Genomic DNA, 16,130 nt, shown 5'->3' on the forward strand with positions numbered 1-16,130 from the left:
TGGAGATAAGTAGGACAGACTTCAGTGCAGTATGTCAGCCTCTGGACTCGGACCTGCTTCTTTATGAACGGACATTTTAAGAGGTATGACTTTTTCTTAAATCCTAACTTAATTCATGCAAATCCTGCTTTTTTAGTCACAGAGAATGTGTTAGGGGTGCAATATGAATAATTGACTGTATAGCTGTAATGCTGAGAGGATTTGAGACATGCATGTGTATTTTTTTTTTATTTGAGAGCACCCCAGTTTTTAAAAATGAATGTTTTTTGATTATTAAAACACCTTAAAATTTTCTTAGCAGATTCTTCTACTCAATATTCTCTCCCTCTCTTTGTTCTTCTCTTTTTCTGTTCAGTTATTTTCCCACTGGCTGCCCTTGAATGCAGAGGAAGTTAAAAAAAAAAATAAAAAAAATGGGGATCATAACATCAGTCATTTAACAAGGATGAACTTCTCGATTGCGCCCGTGACGGCCACGATGCCGACCGCTTTACCATCCAACTCTTCTCTGGAGAACGTCAGCCAGGCGTCCTCTCCCTCGTCCAGATCTCCTCCTCTACTTCCTCACTCGCAGGTGGCGTCGGTGTTCATCGTCCTGGTGGTCACGGTCATCATCCTGGGGACCGTAGTGGGTAACGTGCTGGTCGTGGTGGCGGTGTTCACCAGCCGAGCCCTGCGTGCACCTCAGAACCTCTTCCTGGTGTCCCTGGCATCGGCGGACATACTGGTGGCGACCCTGGTCATCCCCTTCTCCTTGGCTAATGAGGTGAGGAAACCGAAACCTCAGATATTTATAGGGTGGTTTTGGAAACGTGCAGTTCATTGGTTCGAATCAGTGGATGACCATCAGTGATGATAGACTTGGGTTGGCTTATTTTCACACAGAAAAATTCAGTTGAACTAAAATGCATTACTAAAATGTCTTCATTCTCTCCTTTCATTACCTAAATATAAAGGTCAGTGACAAATAAGAGTTGGCAAGATGAGCAATTCACAAATATCTTTACAACTAGTTTTAAAAGCAGCATCAGGTTTGTTAAAATGTACATTTAGTATTTTTGTTGGTTTTATATCATTTGAAATGACATTTGCATCATTTTTTAACCAAAAGTAAGACTGAATGCTCCTGAAAATGTCAAATGGTGTAACCACAAAAGAATGATAGATATTAAATATGTTATCCACCTACAGCGTATTTAAGTGGACTTATACTAATAATGACTTCAAATGTTTCCTGATCTCCATGGTTACCAGATGGAATGTAATATTTAGAACAATTGTATTCCATTAGCTTTATTTAATATAAAAGTTATAATGTAAGATCATGCCAAACTAGTTGATATGGTGTTTTATTGAGAATTTACTGTTTTCAAGCAAGTTGAATTATTTGGTACAAAGTTTTTATGGTTACACCACTTAGACATTTTTACCATAATCCTCTAATATATTCTCTCAAAATGGATTAAAAGCAGAAATTTGATGCTGGGTCCACAAAAAAAGAATGTGTGCAAGTTATTCATACGTTTATTTTCTAATTATAACCTCTTTCAATTTGACTAAAAACCACATGTACACACAAATAACATCACTGACCCTTTTGTAGGGCATTTTTGAAACGTGTAGTTCATTCGCTTTGGTCCAAATGAGTGGATGCATTAATCCAGGTGGGACCGTTATCTCCTTTTATTACCTAAATATAGTATAGTATACCTAATATAAGTTCTGTCTGCCCAAATATAAAAAAAGGTACATACTTTAGTCCAGGTCAGACTTTGATTCATTGTCCATCTTCATCTGCATCCCAGCATGCAAAGTAAACCTGTCTACCGGAGACATTTTGCTCATACTTGCAGAGTACGTCCTGTCAGATCAAGGTTGGATTACATTCCCACCACAAATGAACGACTCTGGAGTTTGTTTTCAATCAAACCAGGACCACTTCCTCAAGGGTACACTTGTTTTGGTCCGTACCTTAGTATGAGATCTGCCCAAAGAAATTGCACCAATGGGGAAAACCAACCAACCACAGTCAGATTCAACCTTGATACATGAGATCATGTTTGAATCACATGTTAATGCAGGTTTAAATGCAGATAAAATGCACTTTACTCCATTTGTATCTACTGGGAACCATGAATGTTTGTAGAAAATGTCTCGGCATCCATCCAACAACTGTTAAGATATTTCAGGCTCGGTGGTGGATCAAACCATTCATTGGCTGACATACTGACATTGTCTTCCCCAGAAACATGAGCTATCTTTGTTTCCTTTCTATCCGTATTTCATTTCCTCTCCTCTATCATAGTTTCCTTCCTTGTTTTCTATAATAGTTGCCTGTCCTTGTTTCCTCTGTTTTATTCTTGTTTCCTCGCTTCTCGTCCGTCTTCTTTCCTCTCATTACCTCTGTATATCTCCTCTTTTTCTTGTCTTGTCTTGATGTTTGTATAAAATGTCTCGGCCTCCATCCAACAACTGTTAAGATATTTCAGGCTGGTTGGTGGCTGACATACTGACATTGTTTTCCCCAGAGACATGGACTATCCTTGTTTCCTTTCCTTCTCTCTGTCCTTATTTCATTTCCTCTCTCCTTACCTTCTTCCCTTTCCTCTCCTCTCTTCTGTTCCTGTTTGCTTTCATTTTCTCTCTTCTATAATAGTTTTCTTTCCTCCCCTTTTCTCTACTTGTTTTCTGTTTTCGTCCCATCTCTCATCACCGCTATCTTTGTTTCCTGTTCTTTCTTTACCTCTATCCTTATTTCATTTCCTCTCCTCTATCATAGTTTCCTTCCCTGTCTTCTATTATGGTTCCCTTTCCTTGTTTCCTCTCTTCTCGTCCCTCTTCTTTCCTCTCATCCCCTCTGTATATCTCCTCTCTTTCTTGTCTTGTCTGGATCAGGAAAAAACACCTTAATGCAGATGTAAATGCATTTAAATCCCATCGATTGGTATTATTCTGGCAATTTTATATTAAGGAGCACAAACTCATTCGTCGTCTTTCTGATAGTTTATTCAGTCGTCTGCAGACGGACTCTTTGCTGTCTCAAGTATTGAGATGGCACGAGTGAGCCCAGAGCAGAGGAAATACTAAGATTATATACAATACATTATCTTGTGAAAGGACGACCTTGTTCTACCATCAGAACAATGTAAGCACAATAGTCACGTCATAATGTGTGTACAATCAGGACAATGGTTAGTCAGTAGAAGAGTCTGTTTTGACTGTTCATTCTTTTCTCCCTTCCTTCCTTCCGTCTGTCCTTCCTTCCTTTCTCCCTCCCTCCTTCTTTCCTTCCTCCGTCCTTCTCTCTTTCTTTCCTCCCTCTACCTTCCTCCCTTCCTTCTTTCCTGTCCTTCTTTCCTTCCTTCCTCTTTTCCTTTCTCCCTCCTTCTTTCCTCCCTCCCTCCTTCCTTATTTCCTCCATCCTTTCCTTCCTTCTTTCCTTTCCTCCTTTCCTCCCTTCCTTCCTCCTGTCCTTCCTTCTTCCTTCCATCCCTTCCTTCCTCCCTCCCTCCTTTCCTTCCTTCTTCCTTCCTCCTTTCCTTCCTTCCTCCCTTCCTTCCCTCCCTCCTTTCCTTCCTCCCTCCCTCCCTCCTTTTCTTCCTTCTTCCTCCCTTCCTTCCTTCCTTAACTCGAGGACAACAGGAGGGTTAAGTAAACTGAAGCCTTAACTCTGCCAGCAACAGACTATAGAAAAATAAGTACAGCCCATATAGTGACATCGCCTTCTTTTACCTTCCACACCATCTACCCTGTTTAGTTTGTTCGCTGATGTCCAATCACAATGCAAACAGTCTCAAGATAAACTCACCAATACGAGGTTGGTGTAAATGCAATATTAATGATCAGATGTAATTACGTAAATAATGCATCCAGTATAGAGTTTACATGTGTTTGCTTCTGGTATTGGAGAAGTCAATATGTGCAGTATTTGTAATGGTTTTTGTGCATCAGTGAAATCCATCACTGACGAAGCTTTGCCTACAAGCTTAACTGGATTCTGCCATTTATCATTACTGACATTTTTATATTCTCTGTGTTTTTATGTGTCCCATTTTCTGTTGTTTTATGTATATTGTTTGCTGCTGTTTCTATGCGTTATCGGCCACTGGGGACACACCATTTCGTTGTACTTGCTGTGCAATGACAATAGGAGCATTGAATTGAATTGAACTGGATTCAAAGCCATCATTTTTGCACTTTAATGACCCGTAGTAGCAGCAGGTGATAACAATTTGTAAAATGTTAAAAAGTTCGAGGGGGTACACAAGCCTTTCTCAAAACTAAAACCACTTTCAAGGCAACATGAACAAATCATTTAAACTGAATGTGAACATCTGCTGTGCATCTATTCATAGCACCAAAAAAAAACATGGGTGACAAAGCAGCCTTTGATAGTTTGATTTGTTAAAGTCCCCCTCCGCTCGAAGTTGTTCTTCTTGTTCCCTCAGTTGGATGTTTGAGCTGCTTCTGTGCAGAATGATGTATCTGCAAAATTCGACACCAGAAGGCTGTTTCCACATTCATCTGCCGAAAGTGTAAAAATGTGTCCGTAGTCGCTGAAAATCCCATTTTTTTAGGGACGAGTCTGTGAGCATGATTTGTGATATGACAACTAGTTTGGAAGTCAGTCGAGATCAAGTAACTGCAACTTATACAAGTGTGACGTGGAAAGAAAGGAAGGAAAAGAAGGAGGAGAAGGAAGAGAAGACAGGAAGAAAAGATGGAAGGAAGAAAGGACAGGTGGAAGGAAGGAAGGAAGGAAGGAAGGAAGAAAAAGAATACAGAAAGAAAAGATGGAAGGAAGAAAGGAAGGAAGGAAGAGAAGACAGGACGAAAAGATGGAAGGAAGAAAGGAAGGACAAATGGAAGGAAGAAAGGAAGGAAGGAAGAGAACACAGAAAGGAAAGATGTAAGGAAGAAAGGAAGGACAAATGGAAGGAAGAAAGGAAGGAAGGAAAAGAAGGAAGAGAAAACAGGACAGATGGAAGGAAGGAAAGAAGGAAAAGAAGACAGAAAGGAAAGATGTAAGGAAAAAAGGAAGGAAGGAAGGAAGGAAAAGAAGGAATAGAAAACAGGACAGATAGAAGGAAGGAAAGAAGTAAAAGAAGACAGAAAGGAAAGATGTAAGGAAAAAAGGAAGGACAAATGGAAGGAAGAAAGGAAGGAAGGAAAAGAAGGAAAAGAAGGAAGAGAAAAACAGGACAGATGGAAGGAAGGAAAGAAGGAAAAGAAGACAGAAAGGAAAGATGTAAGGAAAAAAGGAAGGACAAATGGAAGGACAAATGGAAGGAAGGAAGGATGGAAGGAAGAGAAAACAGGACAGATGGAAGGAAGGAAAGAAGGAAAAGAAGACAGAAAAGAAAGATGTAAGGAAAAAAGGAAGGACAATTGGAAGGAAGGAACAAAGAAAGAAAAGGAGGAAGGAAAGAAATGAAGACAGGAAGGAAAGTGGGCCGGGTTGGACCCCTCGGCGGGCCAGTTTTGGCCCACGGGCCGCATGTTTGACACCCCTGCTTTAGTGCACATACAGTAGTATTTCTATGTCTTAAAACATCGCTTTTCTCTCTTTAGGTTTAAAACAATGTACTTGACACATACTAGATGTTTAGTTTAGTTTTTCAGTCATTAAACTCCAATACACATATATTAATAAAGTAAATAATCATGTTTCCTTGTTTTTCTTCATCTCCCTTAGAAACAGTGACAAACCAAAAGGAAACAAATTAATTAAATAAATGAATAAAGCTGTTTCTGACCGAAAAGGTGTAGGCTGAAGCATTTGCTTATTACACCGACCCTTTTTTCTACATTAGTCATTCGAACAGATGCCAATGTTCATAACAAACACAAAACATTTATAATTATTGGCTATATATATATAATGCTCATATAATAATAATACAGTGAGAATATACACATAAATTCACATATGCATGGTTATATATGCCCAAAAGTACCAATGTAGTGTATTAAACATTTTCAATTCTTTTTCAGGTATATTCCACAAATTGACTCCTTGAACCGATTTTTTCAACTTTCCTTTGAATTTTTGTAAACATGCAGATTCCTTTTAGTTCATACTGACTCATTCAAACAGTCTGGGAGCATCTTATATTTAACTTTATACATAAACTGTGCTATTTTAACATCAACCAGATCTATAAATAACGTTGGCATGTTCATGATAATCAGCTCTGTTTACAATTCTTATTGATCTATTTTTGTAGCACAAATGTAGAATATATGTGTAGGTAATTAAGCGTCTTGCATGACATCATTGGTGTTGGTGATGTGGGTGTTCACTCAGATCTAAGAAACATATTAATACTTCAGCTTTTGGTTTTCCACATGAGGAAAACAATACAAAGTCGTGTGTATATGTTAATTCTGAATTAACGACAATGCTTGACGTAAAAAAGAAAAAAGTCTTAATTAAATCTTTAGGCCCGTCCACACAAAGAACTATAAATATATAGTTTTAAAAATTCATTCTAACTCCAGTGGATGAACTATAATGACATCGACAGTGTTAAACGATATTGTTGGATCACTTTCAGAGCGATTTGATGAACGATAGAAACATTGACAGCCAATTAAAATCCTTCCTATAAACCATACAGCACGACAAAATCTGCATCCAGTCTGAAATTAACCTGCAAATATCATCTTAATTATGGAAACTGACTGTTGACTCCTCTCCTGAACCTGTGAACCAATCAACCTGTCATTCACGACGTAGCCACGCCCTAATGCATACCCTGCTTTATCGTCAAATATAAAATCAGGGAGGCCAAAATGTCCCAAATGAACATCATACTGCATTGAAGAAGGCTTTAAACTAGCGATTGAGACCATAAACACATTTTGAAAACGTTTACTGAGGTTAGAAATCAAGTGAGAAGTTGGTGAATTCTCCATTGACTTGTATAGAGACGGAAGTCCTTTTGACACCAAAACGGTCGCCCCCTGGTGGCCTTTTGATAGAATGCAGTTTTAAGTTACTTCTGCGTTGGCCTCATTTCAGAGGACCGGAACTCACCTTTAGACGATACATGGTTGGGAGAAATGTATTAATTTTTGTCACTTCCTGTCCCTTGTGAGAGGACGCAACCAACTTAAATACATTTCAGCAACAGGACACTCTTCTAATAGGGGGACCTATTAATGCTTTTCCTTATTTTCAGTCATATGCGAATAATGTTACAATGTCAGATGTTCATGTCTAATGTGACCCAAGTGTCAAATAATGAGGAGAAGAAGCACCAGATTTCTCTGAATGATGGTTTTCCAATATTTTTTTGTACCTTCAGCCTGATTGGATGTCAAATCGTCATGGATTCACTGCTCTGCTGCGTTAACATTGAGGTGTTTTTCCCATTGTTTTTGGCGGGTGGTCACACTGAGCCATAACTGCTGGCATGCTGTGAGTGTTTTTCCATTACACAGCAGGGCAGAGTAAAATTATAAGTTTACCCTGTTGGAGGTGTGCTGATTGTCTCCAGGTCTTCATCAAATAACTTCTACTAATCCTTCCTGCATTGTTTTTTAACTGGTCCGCTGAACAAAGAGCTCCAAATATCTCCATATGTTGGTATATTGTTGGATGTTTTTTAATGCTGCTCATGAAGCTCTGCTAATTCGGTGAGGAACATGTTTCATTTGTTGGTAATTCTTCACAATAACAGTGATTTAGTAGTTCTTCTTTGATGTGGCTGCCCCATTGGAGGGAGTCCTTAAAGAGACAGGAGGTAAAACTGCCTGTTAAATACAGAGGCTGAACTGACGGGCGGCATAAAGATAAGTAAAGAGCTTTTTGAACTGTGAATCACACAATGCTACTTTAATTGAGTCCCAGTATAAAAATATAGAGCTGGAAAAGAGCATAATAGGTCCACTTTAAACCTGTTTTTTGAATAATTTCAGACAATTTAATGATATCTTTTCTACCATGAAATTGGTAGGTGTCTACTTGATGTGTCGCTGCTGTTTCCTTTCAAATGTTCTAATCTGAGTAATAACAGGTTAGTGGTTAGGTCCCCGCTTTTTCATCTGCCATTAATACTTAAAAACTACCTTGAGCTTCCTCCCTGTCACTTTTAGTTTCTTTTTCCCTCTGCTTTTAATAAGCAAGTGCTTTGAGTTCAACCAGGTTTGTTGTTCTTTTCTTTTATATTCACACATGTTCGAAAACACAGCCTTTCATGGTGCTTAAGATCAACCTGTCTGGCTGATTTATTATCTGTGTTTCCTGTTGTTCAGTCACGAATTGCCCATTTATTTCGTGTCACTTAGTACGACTTTCAAACTAATTTATACCAATGGAAAGTACATTTTGTGCCTGCAGCATGTTTTGTTTTTTTAGGACCAGGAGCACAGGACACTGTAATGTTTTTTTACTACTAATATAACCGCTGTATTACTCAACATTTAACCAGGAGATTTTATCCTTTTTGTGTCTTTATCAGTCTCGCAGACAGACTGGATAATTTGCAGCCAATTTTATTTATATCCTGAAGATTTTCTAAACTCAAAAACACTAAAATGTCCTCGATAACTCAACGAAACGACGGGTGGATGTTATGGCCATTGGCTTTAATTATTTCACCTTCGATTAGGAGAAATCTGTTGGGTTTTGTGGCTGTGTGACACGAATAATATAGATAATTCCTCTCCGTGAACACGAATTAATAGGTTGAATTTGGTGACTATTTTACAAACTGCTGTAACTTCTTCTTCTACTGCTGACCACTATTCTCCAGAGTTGAGGCTAAATGAATAAAATATATGAATTTATTGTTGATATAATAACAATAATGATAGTAACCTTAGTCATATAGCACCTTTTTTAAAAATAGAGTTCACAGACGAAGCAAATGCATACAACACTGAGAGCAGTAACAAGGCCGATGAAAGTAGAAGACAGTGAATACAGTAAGGAGATGATGAAAAAGTATAAAAATAAATTAAGTGAAATAATGAGACAGTAACAATGAAGAAACAACATCACATAAAAGCTATAGTCTGTAGAAATGAGTTTTAATAAGTGATTTAACCCTCCTGTTGTCCTCGAGTCAAGGAAGGAAGGCAGGAAGAAGGAAGGAAAGGGAGGAAGGAAAGGAAGGAAGGGAGGAAGAAGGAAGGAAGGGAGGAAGGATGGAAAGAAGGACAGAGGAAAGAAGGAAGAGAGGAAGTAATGGGGCGGAAAGAAAGAGGGAAGGAGGGAGGGAGGAAAGAAGGAAGGAAGGAGGGAAGGGAAGGAGGAAGAAGGAAGGAAGGGAGGAAGGAAAGGGAGGAAAAAGGAAGGGAGGAAGGACGGAGGGAGGAAAGAAGGAAGAGGAAGGAAGGAGGGAAGGAAAGGAAGAGGGAAGGAAGGAAGAAAGGGGGATGGAGGGAGGAAATAGGAAGGAAAGAAAGAGAGAAGGAGGGAGGAAGGACAGACGGAAGGAAGGAAGGGAGGGAAGAAGGAACAGTCAAAAGTTTAACAGATGGGATCAATTTGACCCGGGAAGACGACACAAAGGTTAGAAGAACTTACAGGTTCTGCTAGCCTTACTTTCTCAGGCAGGTCGCTCCTAAGTTAAGGGGCCAGTTAAGCGCGTTCACCTTTAAAGATTTCCAAAAGATTCCCAAACCTGAAGATCTAAGACTAGCGGGCTCACATGGGCTCAACATTTCTACTATATAGCTTGGAGTCAGACCCAAAACACGCAAGTTGACATCTTCTCCTCTACACTTGGGGCTGCAGCTGTTTATTGTTCTCATTATTTATTCATTTATTCATCTTTTCCTGATTAAAACTACAATAAGTCACTTCTTGAAATCAACACTAGCATGGCTCAAAGAAAGCAAACCACTCTCCACTCTTCCCTCTCACAGCTATTGATTTCTTCTCCCGGGGGAAAGCTGTAATGGAAGTAATGGAGCTCTTCAGTTGCAGGTGCTTGCTAGCCGATGAGTCAGCCATAGTTTAGTCTTCAGTATAAGATGAATCGGAGGCTAGAAATGACTCTATATACAGATTGACAGCTGTGTGCTCCAAACTTTGACTTTTGGATTAGTTAGAAGGTCGAAGCTCGCTTTTTTTTTTTTTTAAAAGAAGAAAAAAAACATGTGCTGCTGCCAGTTTGTTCAATAAGCCTGGGTCAGAAGCCTTTGGCAACAGCTTTGAAGCATATTTCAACAAAAGCAATATGAATAAAAACTGTGATGTCTTTTGCTTTAATAGAGTTTTTATAGAAAAAGTCAAAAGTTAACATGCAGATTTCCAATTTTCCACATCCGAAGCCAAGGTGACGCCTTCAGACTGTTTGTTAGGTCAAACATACAGCAAAAAAAAAAGAAAAGAAAAAAGATATTCAATTCACAATACCACTTTACAATAAGTCTACCCTTATAACAGCTTTGTGAATGGTTTATAAGTGGATTGTTATTAGGTTGTAAATCATTATTAAGCTGTTATAACTCATCTGTAAAAAAGGGTAACAGTGACCGGTTGTTTGCCAAATAGCAGTGTTGGGGAGTAACTAGTTATATGTAACAGCGTAACGCAATTTAATTACCAAATTAATGTAACTGTAATCCATTAAAGGTACTGAGAAAAAATGTTCCTCATTTTTTAATATTTAACATGTTACTGAATACATATATTGCTGTTTTTAATTTTTTGGATATCAATATTTTTTAATATTTAGTAAATAAATCATGTTCAGTACCAATTAAGCTCATGCCAGACTTTTGACTTTGACTCAAATATCTTTATTTTATATTCCAAAGTCTACATGAACTAATGAATACATTTTCAAATGAGAGATAAATGTTGCTTTATAAGAAATGATCTCCCTTATAAATCATGTCAGTATCCATGAAAAACAGCTGGACTTTGATTTTGGTGCTTAATGGGAACATTTACCCTAACAGCTGATCTTAGGAAGGAAGGAAAATAGGAAGGAAGGAAGGAAGGAAGGAAAATAGGAAGGAAGGAAGGAAGAAAGGTAGGACAGATTGAGTAAACATTTACCCTAACAGCTGAACTTAGATCTTAGGAAGGAAGGAAGGGAGGAGGAAAGGAAGGGAGGAAAATAGGAAGGAAGGTAGGAAGGAAGGGAGGAAAATAGGAAGGTCAGAAGAAAGGAAGGAAGGGAGGAAGAAAGGAAGGGAGGAAAATAGGAAGGAAGGAAGGAAGAAAGGTAGGAAGGAAGGACAGATGGAGGGAACATTTACCCTAACAGCTGAAAACATTCGTTAGAAAATTAGAAAAGTCATCAAATGTAATAAGTTACATTACTTTGATGAAGTCATTGAAATAGTTACATTACTTATTGCATTTGAAATAAAGTAACTAGTAATCTGTAATCTATTACATTTCCAAAGTAACCTTCCTAACCCTGTGTTTGACTATTGATGATGAAGGACTATGATTTGAGAGAAGTTTTTGGCACTTAAGAGAAACATGCTGAAAATCACATGATAAGGATTATGCACATGAGTGCAAAGATAGGAAGATACAAACACAATCCTGTGGTGCAGTTTGGCGAGTATGAAATTATGGTTGCAATTTGTTTTGTTTTTTCAGTTTTGCAGATTGGATGTTACAATTTGCGATCTCCAAAACTGCAATTACTATTTCACTTTTACAGTAATTTACCTAATCCTGCCAAATAGTGATCCAATAGTTATCTTTATTGTTAAATCTCAGATTGGATTCTTAGCTTCGTCTTGTCATCACACCCCACTTTGTAACTCATAAATAAATGCTCATACACTTTATAACAAGCCTCCCTTTTGTAAGGTAACTTATTCACCAATAGATGGTAATGTGTTTCACACTTTTTAATGGTCCCTTTGAGCAGTTATAATATCTATAACTCATAAATTAATGCTAATAATGAGATGGCAAGAACCATCAAGAGAGATCTGATAACCTATTTTATCCAGATGCATAAAGCTCAGTAGTATAGCCGACTTCCATCTTGCCAGATAGAGACCCTGCATTGACGTATGGGAAATTAGGTTATAACCATAGACTGTATATAAAATGGACGTAACATCCATGACGTCACCCATTGGATTGTGGACTGCTGCTTGGAAGCGAATAGTATCGGATCTGGGCAGCGCCATATTGAACATTTCCGGTACATGCCGGGTAAGAAAACAAAACGGATTCTACTTATATGGGCATCAAGAGGAGCAAGAGGCGCCCTCCTGAACCTGTGAACCAATCAACCTGTCAATCACGACGTAGCCACGCCCTAATGCATACCCTGCTTTATCGTCACATATAAAATCAGGGAGGCCAAAATGTCCCAAATGAACATCATACTGCATTGAAGAAGGCTTTAAACTAGCGATTGAGACCACAAACACATTTTGAAAACGTTTACTGAGGTTAGAAATCAAGTGAGAAGTTGGTGAATTCTCCATTGACTTGTATAGAGACGGAAGTCCTTTTGACACCAAAACGGTCGCCCCCTGGTGGCCTTTTGATAGAATGCAGTTTAAGTTACTTCCGTGTTCGCATCATTTCAGAGGACCGGAACTCCCCGCCTGGTTATAACTCATTTACAACTGTTAATTAATGGTTTGTGAAGAGTTTACAATCTAATGAATAACTCACTTACAGCCATTTATAAATCCTCTATAAGGGTAGTCTTACTGTAAAGTGGTACCTAATATACAAAGATATAAAACACATTGAGAAGCTGCATTTTTACCCATCCTGGTGCCATGGCTCAAAAAAATGTTGATATATTGGTTCAGACTGAAATATTTAAACGACTATTGGATGGATTGCCATAGATTTTGGTATGAATATTCATAGTCCCCAAAGGATGAAGCCCATTGACTTTGGTGATCCTCTGGCGCTTCCTCTAGCGCCACCATGAGGTTGTAATTGGTGCTTTTGAGTTAAATATCTCAACAACTATTGTATGGATAACCTTTAATACACTAAACTAAGATGGCGAACATTTGTAAGCATTATTGATTCGCCAATCGATTAAAAGGTTGTTTCAGCACCAACCATGAAATATCTCATTGAAGTTTTGTAGGAAAGCCAAATACAAAACTTTTAATAGCTCCATCTCAGCCTTCTCCTCCACTACTCAAGCAGAAATCTGTCAGCTCCAAAACCAATAAACTGGAAATGAAGTTCCCCCAATGCAACATCTTCCAAATGTTTTGCAGCCAAGCAATTTCAGTAAAGCTAAAAAAAAAGCCCAATATTTACTTTTTTTTTTTTTTTGTAGCTCCTGCCAGTGAGGAACATACAGGTGACGAAGAGGTAAATGTCAGCCCTTCCTCATTAGACATCCTTCATTTCATTGCAAAGGACTACAAAAGTGAAAGCACAAGCTGCGGAAGAGTGTGTCGGATATTTTTGTGAAAAGATTGTCGGCTTTAATCTTTTTGAAGCCGTCTGAGATGGGCTGAGATGGAGCCACTGGGGAAAAAACGTTTCAGACAACGTGGCGGTAATGAGATATTGAGTTTTTATTTTGAAGTGAAATAATCCTTCAGGTGCCTCGCTGAAAGCCGCCCAGACTGATTAAAACTGACTCAAGAATAGAATATAAAAAGACACTTTTTTCTTTTCTTCTGCAAGTCATTACTGGTGCTTAAATCTGCAATCAACGTATCTTAATTGGTTTCTCGTCTCTTTTTTTTCAGGTTATGGGCTACTGGTACTTTGGTTCCACCTGGTGCTCCTTCTACCTGGCTCTGGATGTCCTCTTTTGCACTTCCTCCATCGTCCATCTCTGCGCCATCAGCCTCGACCGCTACTGGTCTGTCACTAAAGCCGTCAGCTACAACCGCAAACGGACGCCCAAACGGATTAAAGCGATGATCAGCGTCGTGTGGCTCATATCTATCGTCATCTCTTCGCCGCCGCTCCTCATGACGCAGAAAGAGGAGACTTGGGATTTGACAGATGACGAGGGCGACGACACGCACAGGCAGGAGTGTCTTCTCAACAACCAGACGTGGTACATCCTGTCCTCCTGCCTCGTGTCTTTCTTCGCCCCGGGAGTCATCATGATACTCGTTTATTGTAAGATCTACCACGTCGCCAAGCAGAGGGCCTCTACCGTGTTCGTGGCGAAGAACGTGATGGAGCGGCAACCGTCGCAGTCCGAGACCTGCTTCGAGGGCACCGCCAGGACTTGCCAAAGAAAGGGAGGTGGGATCTGCGGGAAACCCCAGTACGAGCTGGACAGCCCGCGGCCCGTGAAGCGAAACAGCTCCTCCAACATAGACAGCAACAGCAGCAGTAACAAGAGAGGAGAACTGGATGATATTGACTTAGAGGAGAGGAGCTGCGAGATAAAAACCACCTCCTCGTTTCCCTCTTCACTCCGCTTCCCCAGGAGAGCCGCCGTGAGGGTGAAAACGGATGAGGGGAATGACGCTGAGGGGACAGCAAACAGATTGAAGCCTCCTCCTTCCTGCGCTTCAATATCATGGGCATCATCTGACCACTGCTCCCACTTCCTCCTCCCTTCTCCTGTGTCTCTGCGTAGCCGACAGATGTCTCTGTCCAAAAACAAAGTGGCACAAATGAGGGAGAAGCGCTTTACGTTTGTTCTGGCAGTGGTGATGGGTGTTTTTGTCCTGTGCTGGTTCCCGTTCTTCTTCACTTACAGCCTCCATGCCGTCTGCAGGGAGAACTGCACGATCCCCGACACGCTCTTCAACCTCTTTTTCTGGATCGGTTACTGCAACAGCTGCGTGAATCCCATCATATACACTATTTTTAACCGAGACTTCAGGAGGGCCTTCAAGAAGATTTTATTCCCAACTCATAAACGAACATAAAATGTGAATGTACGTTATGTGTGCGTATGTGTGTGTGTGTGTGTGTGTGTCTTCAGCTTACACACACACATACACATATACACACAGAAATATACACAAACACAAATGTGTGCACACGGTTTTAATCCTGTTTTCCACTGTGCTGTCATACCGACATTAAAGGGCTTGTCATACAGCCGGAGTATTGATTTATTATTAAACTCTCTACTCTCTAATGTATTAAATAATCACTTTCTATTCTAGTATAAAACAATCCAGAGGAAGGTGATCATGACATTGATGTTGTGAAGGCAGGTTGTTGATGCAACAAGGGTTCAAACATTACAACTTGTGCTTTGCAACTTGAATGTTAATTAGAGGGAAAAAGGCTGCAGGGCAATGAACTATGTCCCCATGGAGCTGTGAGATGTCTGTGCACCGTAGCAAAGAGACTAACTGGCTCTGCAACCCCATTATTGACACAAAAAAAAGCTGATTTATAAGAAACTAACTGCACTTTGAAAAATACACAATGTATTTTTTTGCGCCTCAGAGTAATTAAACAGTGGCAGCGCCTAAGAGTTGAAGCATAAAGACGAGAGCTAAAGGAAAGTTAGCAGACTTTAACACAACACCAATGTTCTGTTGACACTGCACAGCTCCGGGGCAAAGGCATTAAAAATGCATGTGCAGCTTGCAGATGGGCTGAGCTGCTGTAAATAGAAAGAGAGGACAAAAGAGAAGTAAAGAAAGAGAGAGAGAAGGAAGAATAGCGTGAGCCAAACTATAACTGAGTCTGTGAATAATATAATCAACCTCAGGCTCAGGCGACGATGGATAATTATCCTCTGAAGCTCAGGATGAGATAACCGGGCAGATCTTTGCAGCCTGGATGACTCAAAGCTCACGTCTCAACCGTCTCTGCAAAAGTGTCAAACCTGACGAGACAGAGTGCTGTACCCTGACTTGACCCGGCACAACGAGCTACAAGAGGAAGCATTATTAATTAACAATTTAATCAATCACTTTGTGTAAACTGCAGGATAGTTCGTGCAAGAAAGGTTCATCTGTTGCTTTTTCTCTCCGAAGAGACAGAGATAATAATCAGGTGTGATGAATCTTTTGAGACTCAGAGATATGAGTGTCGGCAGCAGCAGAGGGAGTAAAAAGTCCAAGGCTACAAGTGATGTTATATCACTCTGGTTGCTATGCAACACCGAATTTGACAACAAGTCAAAAGTTGTATAATTATCAATCTCACCTCAAGTAATAAAGAGTATGTTGCTGGTGAAAATAAAAAAAGGACCGCAGTGACACGAATACGCAACAGTAACATAAAC

At 39.6% G+C, this 16,130-nt stretch overlaps 1 protein-coding gene across 1 annotated transcript; it reads left to right on the top strand.

Moving 5' to 3' along the window:
* The first annotated feature begins 445 nt into the window (after positions 1–445).
* On the top strand, positions 446–14,811 carry LOC133996530 (alpha-2Db adrenergic receptor-like). Its single transcript, XM_062436153.1, has 2 exons — positions 446–766; positions 13,666–14,811. Exons 1-2 carry the CDS (start codon positions 446–448, stop codon positions 14,809–14,811), a joined length of 1,467 nt encoding a protein of 488 aa, XP_062292137.1.
* Positions 14,812–16,130: the final 1,319 nt, after the last annotated feature.

This window comes from Scomber scombrus, chromosome 1 (assembly GCF_963691925.1).
Source record: "Scomber scombrus chromosome 1, fScoSco1.1, whole genome shotgun sequence".
Lineage (NCBI taxonomy): Eukaryota > Metazoa > Chordata > Actinopteri > Scombriformes > Scombridae > Scomber > Scomber scombrus.

Coding starts and splice junctions, on each gene's coding strand:
- LOC133996530 (XM_062436153.1), top strand. CDS start 446: ATGAACTTCTCGATTGCGCCCGTGACGGCCACGATGCCGACCGCTTTA. Junction 767..13,665: donor CCTTCTCCTTGGCTAATGAG/GTGAGGAAACCG, acceptor CTTTTTTTTCAG/GTTATGGGCTACTGGTACTT.